The sequence below is a fragment of the Papio anubis genome, chromosome 11 (assembly GCF_008728515.1).
Source record: "Papio anubis isolate 15944 chromosome 11, Panubis1.0, whole genome shotgun sequence".
In the NCBI taxonomy this organism is placed as follows: Eukaryota; Metazoa; Chordata; class Mammalia; order Primates; family Cercopithecidae; genus Papio; species Papio anubis.
In genome coordinates, this window is record NC_044986.1 from 48,883,417 (window position 1) to 48,900,919 (window position 17,503).

The 17,503-nt window shown below is 44.0% G+C and overlaps 1 protein-coding gene and 1 long non-coding RNA gene across 3 annotated transcripts; both read right to left on the reverse strand.

Annotated features, from left to right (window-relative positions):
- Positions 1-1,055: 1,055 nt before the first annotated feature.
- On the reverse strand, positions 1,056-8,488 carry MBL2 (mannose binding lectin 2). Of its 2 annotated transcripts, none has more exons than XM_009214922.4 (5): positions 8,386-8,488; positions 7,102-7,297; positions 6,326-6,442; positions 4,896-4,964; positions 1,056-4,138 (listed from the first exon to the last, which is right to left on the reverse strand). In XM_009214922.4, the coding sequence occupies exons 2-5, from the start codon at positions 7,286-7,288 to the stop codon at positions 3,765-3,767; spliced, it is 747 nt and encodes a 248-aa protein (XP_009213186.1). In that variant the 5' UTR covers positions 7,289-7,297; positions 8,386-8,488; the 3' UTR covers positions 1,056-3,764. The 2 variants fall into 2 exon arrangements, with proteins under 2 accessions (XP_009213186.1, XP_003903987.2); XM_003903938.5 differs by having other exon boundaries at positions 8,316-8,465.
- A 1,390-nt stretch (positions 8,489-9,878) lies between these two features.
- On the reverse strand, positions 9,879-17,421 carry LOC116269435. Its single transcript, XR_004176951.1, has 3 exons — positions 15,263-17,421; positions 14,902-14,994; positions 9,879-14,461 (listed from the first exon to the last, which is right to left on the reverse strand). It is a non-coding gene; the product is annotated as an uncharacterized LOC116269435 (long non-coding RNA).
- Between the last annotated feature and the right edge of the window lie 82 nt (positions 17,422-17,503).

Below are 17,503 nucleotides of genomic sequence, written 5' to 3' on the forward strand. Positions count from 1 at the left end.
TTTAAATGATTGTATTAGCAAAGAAGGAAGGAAGAAAATCAGTTCTCTAAATGTCAATTAAAAGAAGCTAGAAAAAGAATGGCAAATTAAACCCACGGAAGATCGATACAAGAAAATGATAAAGATAGGAACAGATATAAATACATGTAATCATAGAGGTTAGCAGAGAAAACACCAAAAAGAAGCTTTTGGAAAAAATTAATAAAATTGACAAATCCTTTGCAAGATTGATTAAGAAAAAAAGAGACAGGCCAAGCACAGTGGCTCACGCCTGTAATCCCAGCACTTTGGGAAGTTGAGGCAGGCAGATCACCTCAGGTCAGGAGTTTGAGACCAGCCTAGCCAACATGGTGGAACCTTGTCTCCACTAAAAATACAGAAATTAGCTGGGCATGGTGGTGGGCATCTGTAATCTCAGCTACTTGGGAGGCTGAGGCAGGAAAATCTCTTAAACCCAGGAGGCAGAGGTTGCAGTGAGCCAAGATCGTGCCACTGCACTCCAGCCACTCCTGCCTAGGTGACAGAGTGAGACTCCGTCTCAAAAAAAAAAAAAAAAAAGAAAAAAGAGATAAAATACAAATAATTATAACAGATACATAGGCACTGCTATAGATCCTACTTATATTGAAAAGAAATATGAAGGTATTTTAACAATTTTATGGCAATACATATATATTCAGAGGAAACTGACACATTCATTGAAAAATATAACTCACTGAAACTGAACAAAAGACAGAAAACATGAATAAGTTTAGATCATGAGAAATTAAATCTGAAATTAAAATCATTTCCCAATAGAAAACACCATTCCAAGATGGCTTCACTGGTGAATTTATCTAACATTAAAGTATAATTTTACACAAATTATTTTAGATAATGGGAGCATGAGGGCACATCACAGCTCATTTTAATGAGGCTTACATAACCTTGACACCAAAACCTAGCAAGTGCATTAAGAAGGGGAAAAAAAGCCGGTATCTCTCATGAACATAGGTGTAAATGTGCTAAACAAACTATTAATAACTCCACTCCAATAATATATACACAAGATTAAATGTGATTAAATGGAGTTTATTCCATCAAAGTAAGGTTGACTTAATTTGTAAAAATCAATGCATGTTATTTATAATATCACATTATCTCATTAAAAAGCTTATATCTAGTGGCATGACTGTGTGTATTGAGACCTAAAATATAGTATCCTGATACTTTACTACACACTTTAAAGGTGTTAACTTATTTCATTGTCCCCACAATTTTCATGAAATAGGAATCATTATTTTCTCCCAGCTGCAAATACATGGCTGAAACACAGAGTGTTTAAGTAACTGGCTCCAGATCATGTAGCAATTAAGTGACAGAGCTGTGAATCCAGTTTAGATAGGCCTGACTGGAGCACTTCATTATATTGTCTTTCAGGAGTCTATGCCTGTTCTGGAGGTCTCTGTATTGGGGTTGCTAACCAGTGCAATAAGGTAAGAAAAAAAGTAAAGCAATTGGGAAGAAATAAGTATTGCCATATTTTCAGCTTACAAGACTATGCACATACAAAATCCAGAAGAATCTACAAATTACTAGAGTTAAGAAATAAACTTATTGAAGTTACTAAACATCGTAAGACTACATACAACACTTAACTGTATTTCTGTCTACAACAATAGAAAAGAAAAAATACTAAAAATATATTTTTAAAATCCCTAAAACCACCAAAACAAGATATATAAGGTTTTTAAACTAAAAATGCCAAAACATATTAATAAAGTTAAATAAATTCTAGTTAAATGAAGAGATACATGATGAACATCGATTAGAGATTCAGTAGTAAGTTGTCAGTTCTGCATAAGTTGATTCATCGAGTCAGTGTGGTCCCAATGGAAACCTCATCAGGCTTTTGCAGAAATTGAGAAGCTGTTTCTAATATTTATATGGAAATCTTGACTTGAAGAAGAACAAAGCTGGACTATAGTTACAATTATAAATGTACAGTAATTAAAACAGGGTACTGTTTGACACAAGCATCAACGAATAGACTAGTAGAATAGACAGCCCAGAAACAGACACACACACATACAGTTACCTAACTTACAAAAATGCACCACCCTAATTCAATGGAGGAAAAATGGTCTTTCCACAAATAGTGCTGTATCAAGTGGATACCTATTCTACCAGGAATAGATAGAATGTTTATTAATAAAACTATTAGAAAAAAATGGAAAAATATCTTCATGATTTTGGGATGGGCAAAAATTTCTTAAACATGACACAAAAAGCACTAATTTTGGAAGAAAATATGAATAAATAAGACTTTCTCGAAATTAGGAAATTTTGTTCATAAAAATTCAACATTAGGAGCAAGTCAAAAACTAGCAAAATATTTGTAATACACATTACAAAGGACATATTCAGAATGTAAAAATAGCTTAAAAGTCAGTAAGAAAAATATTGGCTAAGTAATTTAAACAAAATACAAAAGACGTGAATGGGTACTTCATAAAAGAAGATACCCAAGTACCCAATCAGCAGATAAAAAAGTGTTCAACCTTATTACATGTTGAGGAAATACAGATTAAAACTATGGAGAAATATCACTTTACATCCACAGTAATAATTAAAATTAAGAGAACTGAAAACATTGACTTTTTACAAGCACATAGAGCATCTAGGACTGCCACACATTGCTGGTAGGAGCATAAATTCATACAATCACTTAGGAAAACCAGCAGTATATACTGAAACTAAATACATGCTTTCCTCATTCTCTACTAGTTCCACTCCTGGATAGGTAAATTCATGCACCATGTCCACCAGAAGACAAGTCCAGGAATGTTCGTGGGTTCTCTTCTTCATGGCCAAAAATTGGAAGCCACTTCAATGCCTATTAACAATAGAATGGATGAACTGAGGAATATTAATATAAGGGAACCCTACATGGCAGTGAAAAGGATGAAACTTCTGTACATATGACATGAATGAATCTCACAGATTGAATTCTGAGTAAACAAGACAGACAACATTACACACAGTATGATTCCAACTACACAATGTTTATAAACAGACAAAATTACTGGGCAGTCATGGAGGTCAGAACAGTATTTTCCTAGAAGTTAACACTAGAAGGACTTATAAAGGGGCTTCTAGGAAGTCAAAAACATCCCATATTTTAATCTAGAAAGTGAGTATATAGGTATGTATGTGAGTGAGAATTTGTGAATCTGTTTGCTTGAGATTTGTTACTTATGTTCTTTACATGGTTTAATATCTCATTAAAAAGAAAACAGAGTTCATAAAGTTACAAAATAGATTTTATTAATACCTGAAACTTGTTAAAAAGCTATGGTATTAAACTGTGGTGATGTCATTAGGGGAGCCCTCTACCCAAAGAGAAAGGAAGGCTCAACAGAGCACAGGTGTTTGTTGTAAATGGAAAAATAAATCCATCTTATGTTCATATTGCAGCAAGTTAATGCTACTGAAAGTATTGCAGCTTAGTTAAACTAGATAATTTACGTAGGATGCAAAAGATAGGGTCTTGTGGTATATATTAAAAATACATTGTTATATAATTAGCATGACTACTACTCCTGCTACTAACTACTACTACTATTATTATTACTTTTTTGGTGCTGTTAGTGATCATTTTTAGTGACTGCCACAAAAGGAACAATACTGGATAAGGGGAAATTGATATAATTTATCTTTTCAAGCAGACTGTGGGCCTGCGGGTTGCAGTAAAAAGACAAGGAGGGCCTGAGTGATGTGACCCTTCAGATAGGGAACTCGCAGAGGGCCAGATGGGAAGAGGAGCAGGGGATGTCATTCCACTTGCCATTTTTCAGTAACAATACACAGTCTTCATTAGAACCAGCATTGTTGGGCTCACCACCGTTCCAGTTTGTGTAGGTCAGTTTATTTCCTGTCAGATCTACAAACTCTCCTTCTGTGTTCTCATCAGTGATGCCCAGGAAGGCTTCCTCCTTGATGAGATTCTGGATGGCTCTGTTCTCTGCAGCATTCCTGGGGGTGGCCACAGAGGCCTGAAACTTGGCACACAGGGCCTTCACTTTGTCAAAGGTCATCATTTCACCATTAGTCAGGAAGAACTTGTTCCCAACTTGTTTGCCCAGAGAGAAGGTCAGCCCTAAAATGTGAAAAAGTGGGTGAAATTGGCTTATCTTTAAGCCCAACTCAAGGTATTTCTCAAGAAAAAGTCTTCTAGAGGAGAGTTGCCAGATAAAATATAGTATGTCCAGTTAAACTTGAATTTCAGACAAACAATGAATATTTTAGTATATCTCCTATATAATTTTTCAGATATATTTATACTAAAAATGTTTTTAAGCTGAAATCCAATTTAACTGGTGCTTTGTCTTTTTCTTTGTTAAACATGGCAACCCAAATGTGAACAGACAGACTGGTACAAAGGCCTCTCTGTGCTTTCAGATCAGAATTCTAAAAGATATATAATTTGGACTTCCAAATTATAAATTATTAACTTGAGACCAAACAAAAAATGTCTGAAAATATTTGCTCGAGGCAGGTTAGACCCCATGTCCAGGTCTCAATACCAGTGCAACAAAGGGATATAAGTCCCATTTTCAGTGAGCAATATCAGAGGGTAAAATATTAGGGTCTCTCGAGTTAGACTGACTTCCATCTATAAAGCACCCCTGCCATTTATTAGCTCTGTGCATTTGAGCAAGTAATTTAACTTCCCTTTGCCCCCATTTCTACCAAAATGTTGTGAGAATTCCATGAGGTCAGAATATGAGAAATGCCTATCAGGGTACAGAAAATTATATGCATTCAATAAATATTTGTTGCATTCTATAAATATTTGTAGCATTCTATTTTTTCCCAAATTTCAAGCTGCCTGGAGAGTAAGAGAAAAAGCTTACATTTTTTGACACGAGCCATTTCTGTTTGCAGAGCTTTTCTTTCTGAGGCAGCCAGGCTACTCTCACAATCTAGAAAATTAGAACAAAGTAAAGAAGCATTGTTGAGAAGGAGCCTCCGAACTGTGCATATACACGAGAGCAGAGTATCTTTTTCAAATTGAAAAAGAAGCTTATTTTACATTGATGTTTACACTTCAAAGGAAAATAAAAAATACTTAAAAGTCAAAAGAATGAAAAATCTCTATTTTCATCCAACCCCAAACGTCACTCTTTGTCTGTTTACTGTATCCCAAAGTACACGTACATATCACATGCACACATATACTCCCTGATTACTTAGCAATCCATAGGCCAGGTTCTTCACAGATTATTTCTTTCCAAACAAATTGTTCTATCAAAACTAAAAAGAAATCTCTTGAGGCATTACTCTATTATGACCTGGTGAAGAGTGACTAAAAAGATTACAGGGTTTTTGTCTTTGGAGAGGTTTTGCTTTTGTTGTCTTTTATTTTGTTTTTGTTTTTCCCAGGTTTGTTCTATTAGTCAGGAAACCAAGATTTTTGTGAGTTGCCCATTATCCAAGTGGGGAGGGCAAGAGCAAACCACTTGTTGTAGTAGATGGCAAAAATGGCCTCAATAGGGTGTAGCTCCTCTCATTTAGACACGAGTCTATTTCAGTACTCGTTGAATCTGGGCTGGCCTTGTGACTTGTTTTGACCAATACAGTCTGGCAGAAATGATAATGTGCTCTGAGTCTTCAAGAAGCCTAAAGCCTTTCTTATTTCTACTCTTGGGAATCCTGTAGTCACTGCTATGTGAAAAAGCCCTGGCTAGCCTGTTGGATGATGAGAGACGTGGTTCAATTACCCTCATCACTCCAGCTAACATTCAAACAACAGCCAGACACATGAGTGAGACTATTGGCCATCAGCTGACCACAGACATATATGAGTGAGCCCAGCTTAAACCAGCAGACAAATCACATGGCTGACCCACAGACTTGTGATTTAAATTGACGGCTATGTTTGTAAGCTATTAAGCTTTGGCTTGGTTTCTTATGAAGTAAAATATGACATACCATGGTTACATGCTTTTGTAAAAATAGACATAATAAGCCCACACTTAGATGGCCTATTTTTTCCCTCTAGGACCGGGGCCTCACATTGAACTATTTCAACTGATGGAGAACCCAGGCTCAGCTCCTACAGGGAGTGCCTGATGAGGGAGTTGTCTTGAAAAGTTTGTAAGTCTGTACTCAGGCACTTATAGGAATTCCCTAAGGCTCTAAGAATGAAAAGAGGGCTGAGGGCACTGGGTCAGAAAGCAGATTTGGGTATCTTCCTTTGAAGGAACAGGAGAAGGGGCACACCAGGTACTCAAGGTCTCAGAACCCTGGGTGCATTCAGCTCGGACCTTGCTGGAGTCCTTACCTGGACTCTCTCCAGGGTCTCCTTTTTGGCCCTTTGGTCCTGGTGATCCAGAAGACCCTGGATTTCCTGGAGGTCCCAACTTTCCAGGAGGGCCCTGTAAACCTCTGAGCCCTTGGCCTGTTGGAAGAAAAAGGAAATGTGACTTAATATCTATATTCTTTCTCTTCAAGGGTTGGATGCCCAGTCCCTTCTCAGGAGAAAGGAGACCTTGACCCAGGGCTGACCTTTCTGAGCACTGCTCTCAATAACTGTATGGTATGCACCTGAGAGCAATAACTTAAGAAATAGAGTTGCCATATGGAGGTTGCTGCAGGGAGGGTGCAAAGTGAAAATTAACTGCATGTTTTTTACAAATAGTTGTGGTTCTCCTGTCCGGCCCACTGCTGCTGGATGTCCCTGTAAATAGATTCCCCCAGTAAAACCTATGTTTGCTGGCTCCAGGTCTCTACTTTGGCCTCTTGAACCTGGTGCCATCCCTATTGAAGTGAATAGGGGTCTGACATGACAATAACTATGACCCAGAGAAGAAAAATTCATCCTGTGTCCCATGCGATGGCCTGACCTGTGGGCCACTTTTCTGGGCAGGCAAGACAACTGTTAGTCACAAACTGCTGTGTGGAAGTCTGAGATGCCAGAGAATGAGAGCTGAATCTCTGTTTTGAGTTACAGTGTAGTTGAGAAAAATATACTCAAATAGGACATCAGTCTCCTCATATCCCCAGGCAGTTTTCTCTAGAAGGTAAAGAATTGCAGAGACAGAACAGCCCAACCTGTACCTGGTTCCCCCTTTTCTCCCTTGGTGCCATCACGCCCATCTTTGCCTGGGAAGCCGTTGATGCCTGGGGAGTTACAGGCAATCACCGCAGGGCAGATCTTTTGGGAATCCTCACAGGTCACAGTTTCCGAGTAAGATGTTGCCACCACACTCAGGAGAAGGAGAGTGAGTGATGGAAACAGGGACATGGTCCTCCCCTTGGTGTGAGAAAAATCAGGGAAGATTATCTCAGTTATCAACATATATGTATTGAACATGCCCTCTGTTCTACAACCTGGGTACAGGCTATATAGAAATAGATGACCCCTCCCTGGCCTCTAGTTGGGGATTTGGAAAAGTAAACATCCTTGTGACATTGCGTGACTAGTACTTTAACAAAGGTAGGCACTGTGATGAGCAGTGGGGATCCTAAGGAGGGGTTCTTCTGTGCCTAGGCCCCTGGTGTTGCTGCTGAAAGACTATAAACATACTTTCCATGGCAGTGAGAACAAATGGGACTGTGCATTGTCACCTCGCTCATGCCCGTTAGCTTAGGGAATAAGAATGCGTGGAAACCCAGGTGTCTGTAGGAGCTTCCTCTTTCTCTCCACATCCCCTTTGAGTCCATCTGCCACCTGAATCCTATCTTTGTATCTGGGCAGCTGATTCCTCTCCAGGGCCTGTTAACTATCATTTACTCAGTGGCAGGCCCTAGGCTACAGGTTGGTGATCCAATGAGGAAGGTCTCAACCTCAGATCAACCTCAATCTTAGTCACCAGCCCAGCCCAGAATTAACTTGAGTTTGCTTCCCCTTGGTGTTTTAGACAGGTTTGCCTGGGTAAGCATTTTCTCTGAAAATTTCTTACTATGTTGGACCTGGCAGAGTGCTAAATCCCTCTCTACTTTCTGGCAGGAATTCCCCCGTTCTGTGAGTCAAAACCACTGGCAATTAGACAACTTGCCTTGAATCCCCCTCCCATTTCTCAATCTTAACCTTTCATTTGTTCTTCAGAGCTTTCTTCCAGCTATTACCCCACTAAGAATCCTCAGCAGCCCAGCCCCATAGGTCTAGGTCCTCGAGGCTCCCTTTGGAAACAAAGATAGTTTCCACTGCAGATGAACAGATAATTGAGGAAAGTCACAGGTGCTCCAGCAGAAGCAGAAAAAGAGACATCCTCAACCTGATTTCTGCCTTTCATCCCACTTCCCCCACCCCTAGAAAGACTCCTCCGTACCTCCAGGGCCATGTCAACTCCCCAAACCCTTGATCCGGGAACCCAGATTTATTCACCAGAAATGACGTACTGGTGTTTCTGCAGAGCAGGGACTCAATGACAAGGACGCTGGCCCTCTAGCCTGGGGCTCTGGCAGATGCCTCAGATTGAGGGAGGAGGCTAGGCTCAGCAATGTAGGGCCCAATCAACCTTGTGAACAAGGATAGCCCGGGCCTGGCCTTCAACTCCAGATTAATAAACAACTCTTCTCGGGACTAGGAGAAGTTTAGGAGCCTCCAGCACAGTGCTCGGCAGCTGTGTGCTTTAATACAGTAAAATTTCTCTTTCAATTGCCATCCATTTTGGGAAATCTCCTTGCTGAACTACCATAACTAGGTTCACCTGGTTAGTCATGTTGAGTTCCTTGTTTCCAACAGGAAAACAAAGATACTCACAAATGCAGACATATGCTCATGCCCACCAACTACACACACAGACACGTGCATGTGTGCACACACCCATCCATGAAAGCATATAGACCTCTTGCTGCCATTAATGCATTAAGGTCATTCCTGCCTCAGACTCTTCACTTGATGTCTCCACGCCTGGACCCCTTACGGGCATTGCCAGCTAGCTCTTTCTCTTCTATTCAAACATTCCAATTTCAGAGAAATAAGTACCTTGATCACTTATTCTAAAATAGTCCTACCTAGCAGTCTCTATCCTCTTAGCCTGAATTATTTTCTTTCATGCTACTTACACTTTATGATATTATAGTCATTGACTTTACTGTTCCATTTTTTCATTGTGCTAAAATAGACATACCATTTTGACCATTATTATTAAGCATACAACTCAGTAGCATTAAGTACATTCACATTGTTGTGCTATCATCACCACATCATGGGACAATTTTCATCATCCCAAACTGAAACTCTCAACTCATTAAACTAGAATTCTCCATTTACCCCTACCCACAGCCACTGGTAACTTCTGTTTTACTTTCTGTCTCTCTGAATTCATCTATTCTGGGTACCTCAAAAATGTGAAATCATACAATAGCTCCTTTGTATCTGGCTTACTTCACTTAGCACAATGTCTTCAAGTTTCATCCTTGCAATAAGAATTGTAAACTGTGTTAAAGACTTTGGGTTTCCTTCCAAGGGTCACTAGGGGAACTGCAATAGTGGAGAGATGATCACATTTGAATTTTGCAATGTGAATTTTGCACCTTTCTGGCTATAGTGTTGAGGGGAACAGGACTGGAGAAAAGCAGATCTAAAAAGAAGTGCTTGCCGTGATCTAAGTAGCAGAAGACAGTGGCCTGGGTTGGAGTAATGGCAGCTGGATTATAAAGGTGGGCACATTTGAGAAACAGGAGGTATTGATTGCACTTGAGAATTAGCTACAATAGTGAGTGATAATAAGAAGTTTTCATGGGCACACACATTTACGACTTGACTATCTAGGGGCCGCTCAGCTGAGATAAGAAGCAAAAGAACAGCACTTGGCAGTACAAGATCATCAGTATCGTGAGTGTTAACGGCTTGAACCATGTTCCTGTGATTAATGGGGACAATCTAGAAGGGATGGGAGAATACTTTTATGAAGCATAGTTCACTTGATTCTCAACTACATTTCCAATATAGCTTTCAGAAAAATGCCACGTAGCTTGGGGTGTTGGGGAGCCCATCATGGGAAGTTCAGAGGCTGCGAGGCCATGTGGTGGGGACACTATGGAGGCCTCCAAACACCAGAAGAAATGTGAGTAAGATGCACTGCCAGGTCCCTTCCAATTGAAGTCTTCTTGGCTTGTGGAGGGACTGGCTTCCTTATTTCCTGCTGACCTGTCCCCTGTGCCTGGAAAAATCCAGGATGGTACAGAACCACATGCCTAAAGCCATCAGTGGATATCAGGAGATCCAGGGCCTAAAGAACACAGTAGATTATTTGTTTCCCTTCTTATTCTTTAGCAGCCAGAGCTTCCCCTGCTCCTGCTCCAGTAGCAGCAGGTGGGGCGAGGTAGTTGACTCCAGGTCACCGGCGGTGCTGGCTTTAATCACAGTGCTTGCTTTCATTGTTTACCTAGTCCAGAGGTTAGGAAACTGCCCTCCAGACCCTGAAATGTCCTAGAACTGGGTTCAGAGGGTGGGGGGATCTGAGGGAAAGTCAATCTAGCAGTTAAGCCACAGATTGGAGTGTCGCCCAGTTACATCCTGCTCTCCAGAAGGCCTTTCCCAGCAGGAGAGGCCCCTCTCCACATACTGCAGCCTGAATGTCTCTCTCCACATCAATGCCAACTCTGCAGTCCATTCCATACACAAGGCCACTGTGTGCATTTGTTCTGGACTTTAAAACTCTTCCCAACACTGCTTCCACTCTGGCAGCACCACAAGAAATCCACCTCACCCCAAGAGGCTGCAGAGACAACTGCCCCTCTGACCTGCAGGAGGACTGCCTGGTGCCCTACATCCCCTTTTTTACAGACGAGGGTGAAATCCCAGCTCTCCCACTTCCCAACAGTGTGACCTTAGTCAAGTTCCACTGCCTTCATGTCCTCGGTTTCCTCGTCTGGGAAAGAGGGCACCGCTGCCTTGACTGTAGATTGGTGTATCCTTAACTGGTCCACAATCAGAGTGCATGGCACATGGCTCACCACGACAGCCTGCTTAAGAAAGGCCTTCATTCCCTCCAGGGTGACTGTTCAAGAGTCTACTCAGCATGGGAAGCAGCATTCTTGGGTGGCTTCATGTGGGAGGCATGGTTTGAGATTCGGAACCAGAAGGCTTGGTTTTGACTCATGAATGTGAGCTTAGACTCCATATTCTGGCTGAACCTCAGTTTTATACCTTTCAAATCAGATTTTGAACCCCATTCCCTTTCCCACTGGGATGCTGTGAGTAGGACACTAGGAATGAGAATGTTACTACTCTCCAAGCGAGGACCATCAGGAATATGCTTATAGTCAGATAAAATGGATTTATTATTTTTAGTGGTTTTTTTTTTTTCTCGTTTGTTTCAACAGGAATATTGAGCACAATGGTGTACCCTAGGGTTTCTCAGCAACAGGGTGTCGGGAGGGGATTTCTGTAAGACTTGGTTTTGTGTTAGGTGGTTTTGGGGGAAGGGTTTAAGAAGGAGGAATCTCTTCTGGATAGGGTGCTGTCCATAACCTGGGCAATTCTGATTGTGCATCTTTTATTTAGGAGATGAGTAGAACAGAGCAAGGCGAAGCTGTATTTTGTCAAAGAGTGGCAAATGTTTATGTTAAGCAGGAGAGGGGCATGTTTTTTGTTTTTGTGGTTCACAGAGAAACCTTTTGTCTATCTGAAGGCATGATTTTGGAATGATTTGGGGTCTTACAATGGAGTAATTTTGTTGTACACCGGTATTCTGTGGAAGTGTTCATGGTCAGCAGGGAATACCATGGTCTGGCTGTGAGTGACAGGCTGTGAGAGACAGCTGACAGCTGTAGGCTGCTTTCTGGTTGTCAGCAATGTCCTTTGTAACTCTAAGGCCTGACCTTTCCATACTTTTCATCCTGTACTGTCCTGTGTTCCAGTCCCGCTGTTTTTTCTTTGCTTGTTTTTGCTCATGAATTCTCTGAGAACGTGTAAATGTCATAGGCCTTCATTTAACCAACACAAATACACAGAACCACAGCATCTGGCAAGGACTACCTTAGCCCCCTACAGCTGCGGTGTGGGTGGTCCGAGGGTGTCATATCTGCCCATGTGATAGAGACATGCTTATCTGTGATATGGCCTTGAACACAGGGTGGCTGCAGTGAAGGGAAGCTTAGAAGTTAAGATAGCAAAGACCTGCTCTTTTGCCGCAGAAATCAGAACACATGTGGCTCTCAGGGTCTCCTCAGACATTCCTTGCTCCCATTTTTCCTCCTGCCCCTTCACTCCCAGGCCTTGTATATTCCTTCCACCAGTGTCCTCACTCAGGGGCAGCTGCTGTCTAAAAAAAAACCCAGGAATTTCCTGGTGGGTGACCCTCATTTACAGGTTTCTGGAAGCAGTGACACTTCTTGCCCAGGCCCTTTCTCTGCCTCTGCTTTGGCTCACTGGGTGACCCAGAGCAGCATGTGGCAGAGGTGACCAGACAGGTTACACCCCCAAAAGGAGGTTTCTCACTGCTGCGATAAGGAGAGGGCTGAGAGGGGCACGGTCAGCACAATGGAAAGATAAGAACCAGAAGCACACGCTACTGGCTGCAACATTATTGGAAAGGAATACCAGTAATTTAAAATAAGTATAATCAATATCCATAGAGAAATCAGTGAAGATACTGCCCGTATGACACCGGCACGAGGCAGTAGGAAAGCAATGAAGTAGAAACATTAACATGGACATTAGTCATTGGAATAATAAACACGATAGAAAGTGCAAACCACCAGGGTGGATATTGCTGAAGAACACACCGAGGAACTGGGAGAGCAGAGCAAAGGACTCTTGCAGGACTGGGAAACTGGAGAAATGGAAGTCAGGGGGTTGGAAATGGGAGATTCGGAGTATTAAAGACAAATGAGCAAAGCTTTCTGACACACAAAACGGAGTTGGAGAGATGGTACTCCTGCATCTAAACCAACCCAGTCACACAGATACCAGCAAGGAGGAGTGGAAGAGACAGAGATGGCAGCTCCCCAGGCCGGAAATGGGGGACACAGGGAGGATACCCTAGAGAGGTGCTCACATTTTGAGGATCACCGAAAGCCATGGCTCAGTGAGTGCTTGGGCTCTAACCAATTAGACAACCAAACCCCCTTCCCTGTGACAGTTAAAAATCTAGGTATTTACGGCAGTATCAGAAATGTAGGGAGCTGGGCAGAAACACTCTTCTTCCCAACACCATCTCACTTGATTCTTGTGATCAGCTGCATGCAACAGCCAAGCCTAGATACAAGCGGGAAAAAAACGTAAGTGACCCCAAAGAGCCTCCAATATCATGAGGCAGCTTTCCTGGTACCCTTCCTGCTCTTTTGTACCTCCCTGGGACCAGACACAGAAAACTCAGCTGTAGATTAATGGTAGATTAATTGCGTTATTAACGGATTAATTGCATCATTAGTTTACCTAATATCCCACACCGTACACTCGGACAAAAATTCACCCTCTACGCATCCAGGTGTGTGCGTGTGCAGGCCCTTGTGTACACATACTTCTGTATGTGTGTGTGGGGGGGGGGAGTATTTGAATGTGAGTCTGTGCCATTTCTTAAAGTCTGTCTCCCCACCTGTGACTAAATGAACTCACCTGTAGCTTTGCGAGGATGAAAAGGTTTAACACTCTGGAGCCAATCAGGAAACAGACATCACACAGTGTTCAAAACAGGGGTAGTTTAATATAAATAATTATCAAACCCTGATTAAAAAGTAACTATAGAATGTAAGACATTCTCTGTGGTTCAGACCTCACTGGAGAAAGGGTAGTTGAACCCACTGGGTGGCTGTGCTGGTTTTTGGACCAGAGCTTCTCTGCAGTTCTGGGACAAGCAGGCATCAGCCCTCCTCCGGAGCACAGGTGGGCCAGGCAAGCCGCAGGTGGTGGCCGCAGTGGTCGCGCAGCGGTAGTGGGGCGCAGGTGCAGCAGAAGGCCCGGAGCGCGACGACCCTGTCGGGGGGACCACTGCTTCCCTAAGATTGCGGGAGACACACCTAGGGGAAGAGGGACGAGCAGAGGCAGCACAACAGAGGTGCAGCAGGAAGCTTCGGTCCCGGAGTCCCTGCCGCAAGGGCTGCAGGGGGTTGGTGGCGAGGTCAGGGCGCGACGGCAAGCTCCCGGATTCGCGGCCAGATTGTGTGTTCCAACCGCGGTGCCTCCAGATGTTCTCATCCGCCAGGCCGACCCCCGAGAGGGCCTCCCGAAACTGCAGGAGCCCCCTTTTTCTTTCTAGACCTCTAGACCTTTCTAGAGGTCTCTCTAGCGCCCTCTACTGAAAAAGCTTTGCATCGTGCTCACTCGAAAAACGCTGAAAGGAATTCTGTGGTTTATCACAGAGCATGCTTCGAAGGGTAAATTGGGAGCTAAGAGTCCTTTGATGCCCTGGCACAGTAGGTGTGTCCGCATCGTCGTGTGCACGGTAAGTCCACAGGCCCTGTGTGCTCCCTCTGTCTGCAGATGTAACATGAAGAGTCCCTCCAGCCCGGCCTCACGGGAAAGCTGAGCAGCAAAGAAAGGCAGAAGGGTGGGCCTTGCCGGGTCTGGGCCCCGAGGCTTGAGGCTGGGCTCCCTGTTTCTTCCTTCCCTCCTTTCCTCTTTCCCTCCTTCCTTTCCTCCTTGCTTCTCCCTCCTTCCCTCTCTGCCTCCCTCCTTCTGTCCTTTCCTCCTCCCCTCCCTGCCTCCCTCCTCCTCTTCTCACCTTCTCCCCTCTCTCCCTGCCTCCCTCTTCCCATCCCCGTCTCCCTTGTCCACTCCCTGCTTCCCTCCTCCCCCCTTCCCTCCCTCTTCCCCTCCTTCCCTCCCTCTTCCCCTCCTTCCCTCCCTCTTCCCCTCCTTCCCTCCCTCTTCCCCTCCTTCCCTCCCTCTTCCCCTCCTTCCCTCCCTCCCCAGGCACAACACATTGGCCCCCAGCCCAGTGCAGCTTTAAGAGACCCACTTACCTCAGAGGAACCCAACCAATCCCCACAACCACCTCTCCAGAATAGGAAGATGGAGTTACAGGTGAGTCTGTCCTGGACAGAAAAGTAGAGATCCTGGAGGAGAGTGAGTTGAACTGATTGAGAATGAACTGCCTATTGAATTGGAGGTGGGGGGACGGTCGGGGAGGGTTAAGGAAGACCTTCTCTACCAGAAGGGTCAAGGAAAGGCTGGTTCCACAGGGCTGGCTGGGCTACAGACTAGCTGCCTTTCCCCTCTGCATACAGTCGGGTACCCAGCCGCCAGACCCCACAAGTGAGGGGGTCAGGAAGGCATCACAGACAAATGTACACATATCTCATTTTCATTCCACTCCATACTGACCTGAGGATTGTGACTTAGACAAATGCCCTCATCTTGTTGAGCCTCAGTTATTCAGCTGTAAATGGGAGGAAGGAGAGCATTTAGTAATGGTAAGTATGTAAGAGTGCTAATCGGGAGGCTCTATCCACTGAGAAAACAAGAAAAAAATTCTTGTCACAGAAAGAGAACTAAGACGGATTGCTTTCTGACATAGGTGCGGACAGACACATGCAGACCTAGAATAACGAGGTCAGACTCACCCGGAAATACTTGGCCCCAAGTTGACTCCCCTGGTTAAACAGCGATAGAATGGTGGAGAGGGAGGATTATTCCTCTCAGGCGGCTCTGTATGGCTTCCAGGGCCATGCTGAGGGATTGGGGTTATCCGGGCCCTGAAGGCCCAAGGCACTTGAGGGAAGAACAAACTTTGCTGTGTCCCGCAGGGAAAGTATGGGTCAGCCCTGCCATCTTGTGGCCATGCTTAGGACTGCAGGGGGCCAAGGGATACCCTAAGAGATCAGGGGTTGCCTGTCCCCCGCCCTCCCCCTTGCCACCTGACACCTGTCTTCTCATTCTACACATTAATTCTGGAAAGTTACTATGTGTTAGGCTCTGGGAGGGAACCTGAGGAGACAACAGAAAACATAATTGCCTTTGTGAGCTCCCAGTATAATGGGGAAAGATGACACAAATGTATATTAATACAATTGTTGCAACAAAGATGACAAATGAGGGACTGAAAGAGATAATAATGGAGAGATCACTGAAGATTGTGTGGTCAGGGAAAACCTCGCTGGGGAATAGGAAGGATCCCAAAGTATGGAAATAGGAGGAAGTACATTTCAAGAAGAAAGAAAAGCATTGCAAATTAGTAAAGATCTTGGCATTTGAAAGACTAAATCCAGACTCAGGTCTCCTGAACTTCTCAGGGTGCCAGGCATCTCACAAACAGCAGTGCTGTATCTCCCCTCCTCCCTTTCCAAGATATGAACTCTGGGATGTAGATTCTGGGCCTGGACTCTGGTCTCCTCGTTCTGGGAGCTGCTCTCTAGGCTGACCCCAGGGCCTTGACCTAAATTTTTTCTTTGAAACTTGAGTTCTAAATTTGGGGTCTGGTCCGTGTCCTGACTGTCTAGGCTCAATCCATCTGTCTCTGGGCTTGGTTCTCTGAGATCATGCCTGAAGGTTAGGAGATCAGAGCTCCTGGTCTCTTTGCTCTGATCTCTGAACTTAGACCTTGGGAATCAGGACACCAAGGCCTTGGTCAGGGCTTGTGCTACTTGGATGAACTCTGGGCTGCATTCGACATTGTGGCCTCTACCCTCTGGATAGGCAGGAGTCTATATTGTACGCCCTGAACAACAAGTCACTGGATCTGCTCCAGGTCAGGTGTCTGTGTGCTCTGCTGGCTGGTGCTTCATTTGAGGTCACTCCTTCTGGAGGTTGTTGCTCTTGGCTGTAGGGTTAGGATTTTAGCCAGATTCTTCATGCCAGGCTGGGAACAAAGGCAGCAGGTCTTGCATCTTGTAAAGCATAAAAGAGGCTCTTGCAGATACACAGGGAGCTGGGCCTGCCTGGACACTTTCTCCTGAGAAACTGCCCTAGGAAACACGGGTCTGGCCAAAGATTTGTCCTGGGAGGATCGAGGACCCACAGGCACATCTTGAAGAGATGCAGAAACTTGCCCATCCCTGATGTCTCAGGCCAGCCCAGATACAAACACAGAAATGGAGACAGACAACCTCACACATTGGACTGTGAGATGAGGAGAGAGGGTCAGGCTCACTGTGGTCTTTCTGTCCTGTATCTTTCACACTGCCTGGAACATGTGGGACCATAGCAAACATTTGTTAATGAAGAAAAGAGTAATGAGCTATGAGAGAAAACTTAGAAAGATGTAGAAGGACAAAGGGAGGGAGACAGAACAGGCATTTGTTGAGTAACTAATGTGTGCTTCTGTGTGCTAGTTGCTTTGTAGGTAATACCTCACTTAATTCACACAACACCTTGAGTTGGCATACAGTATGTCATCTGTGTCGTGGTGACAAGGCCCTTCCCAGGTTCCGTGATTCACTAGGAGGACTCCTGGGACTTAGCCTATAGTCATGCCTGTGGTTATAATTTGTTTACTTATTTATTTATATGAGACAGAGTCTCGCTCTCTTGCCCAGGCTGGAGTGCAGTGGCTTAATCATGGCTCACTGCAACCTCTGCCTCCCAGGTTCAAGCAATTCTCCTGCCTCAGCCTCACAAGTAGCTGGG

What these genes read in the sequence shown, in the direction of transcription:
- MBL2 (XM_003903938.5), bottom strand. An exon ending in GGGAGAAAAGGGGGAACCAG is followed by an intron (nt 6,443 to 7,101) that starts GTACAGGTTGGG and finishes TTCTTCCAACAG; the next exon opens with GCCAAGGGCTCAGAGGTTTA. An exon ending in AGACCCTGGAGAGAGTCCAG is followed by an intron (nt 4,965 to 6,325) that starts GTAAGGACTCCA and finishes CTAATTTTCTAG; the next exon opens with ATTGTGAGAGTAGCCTGGCT.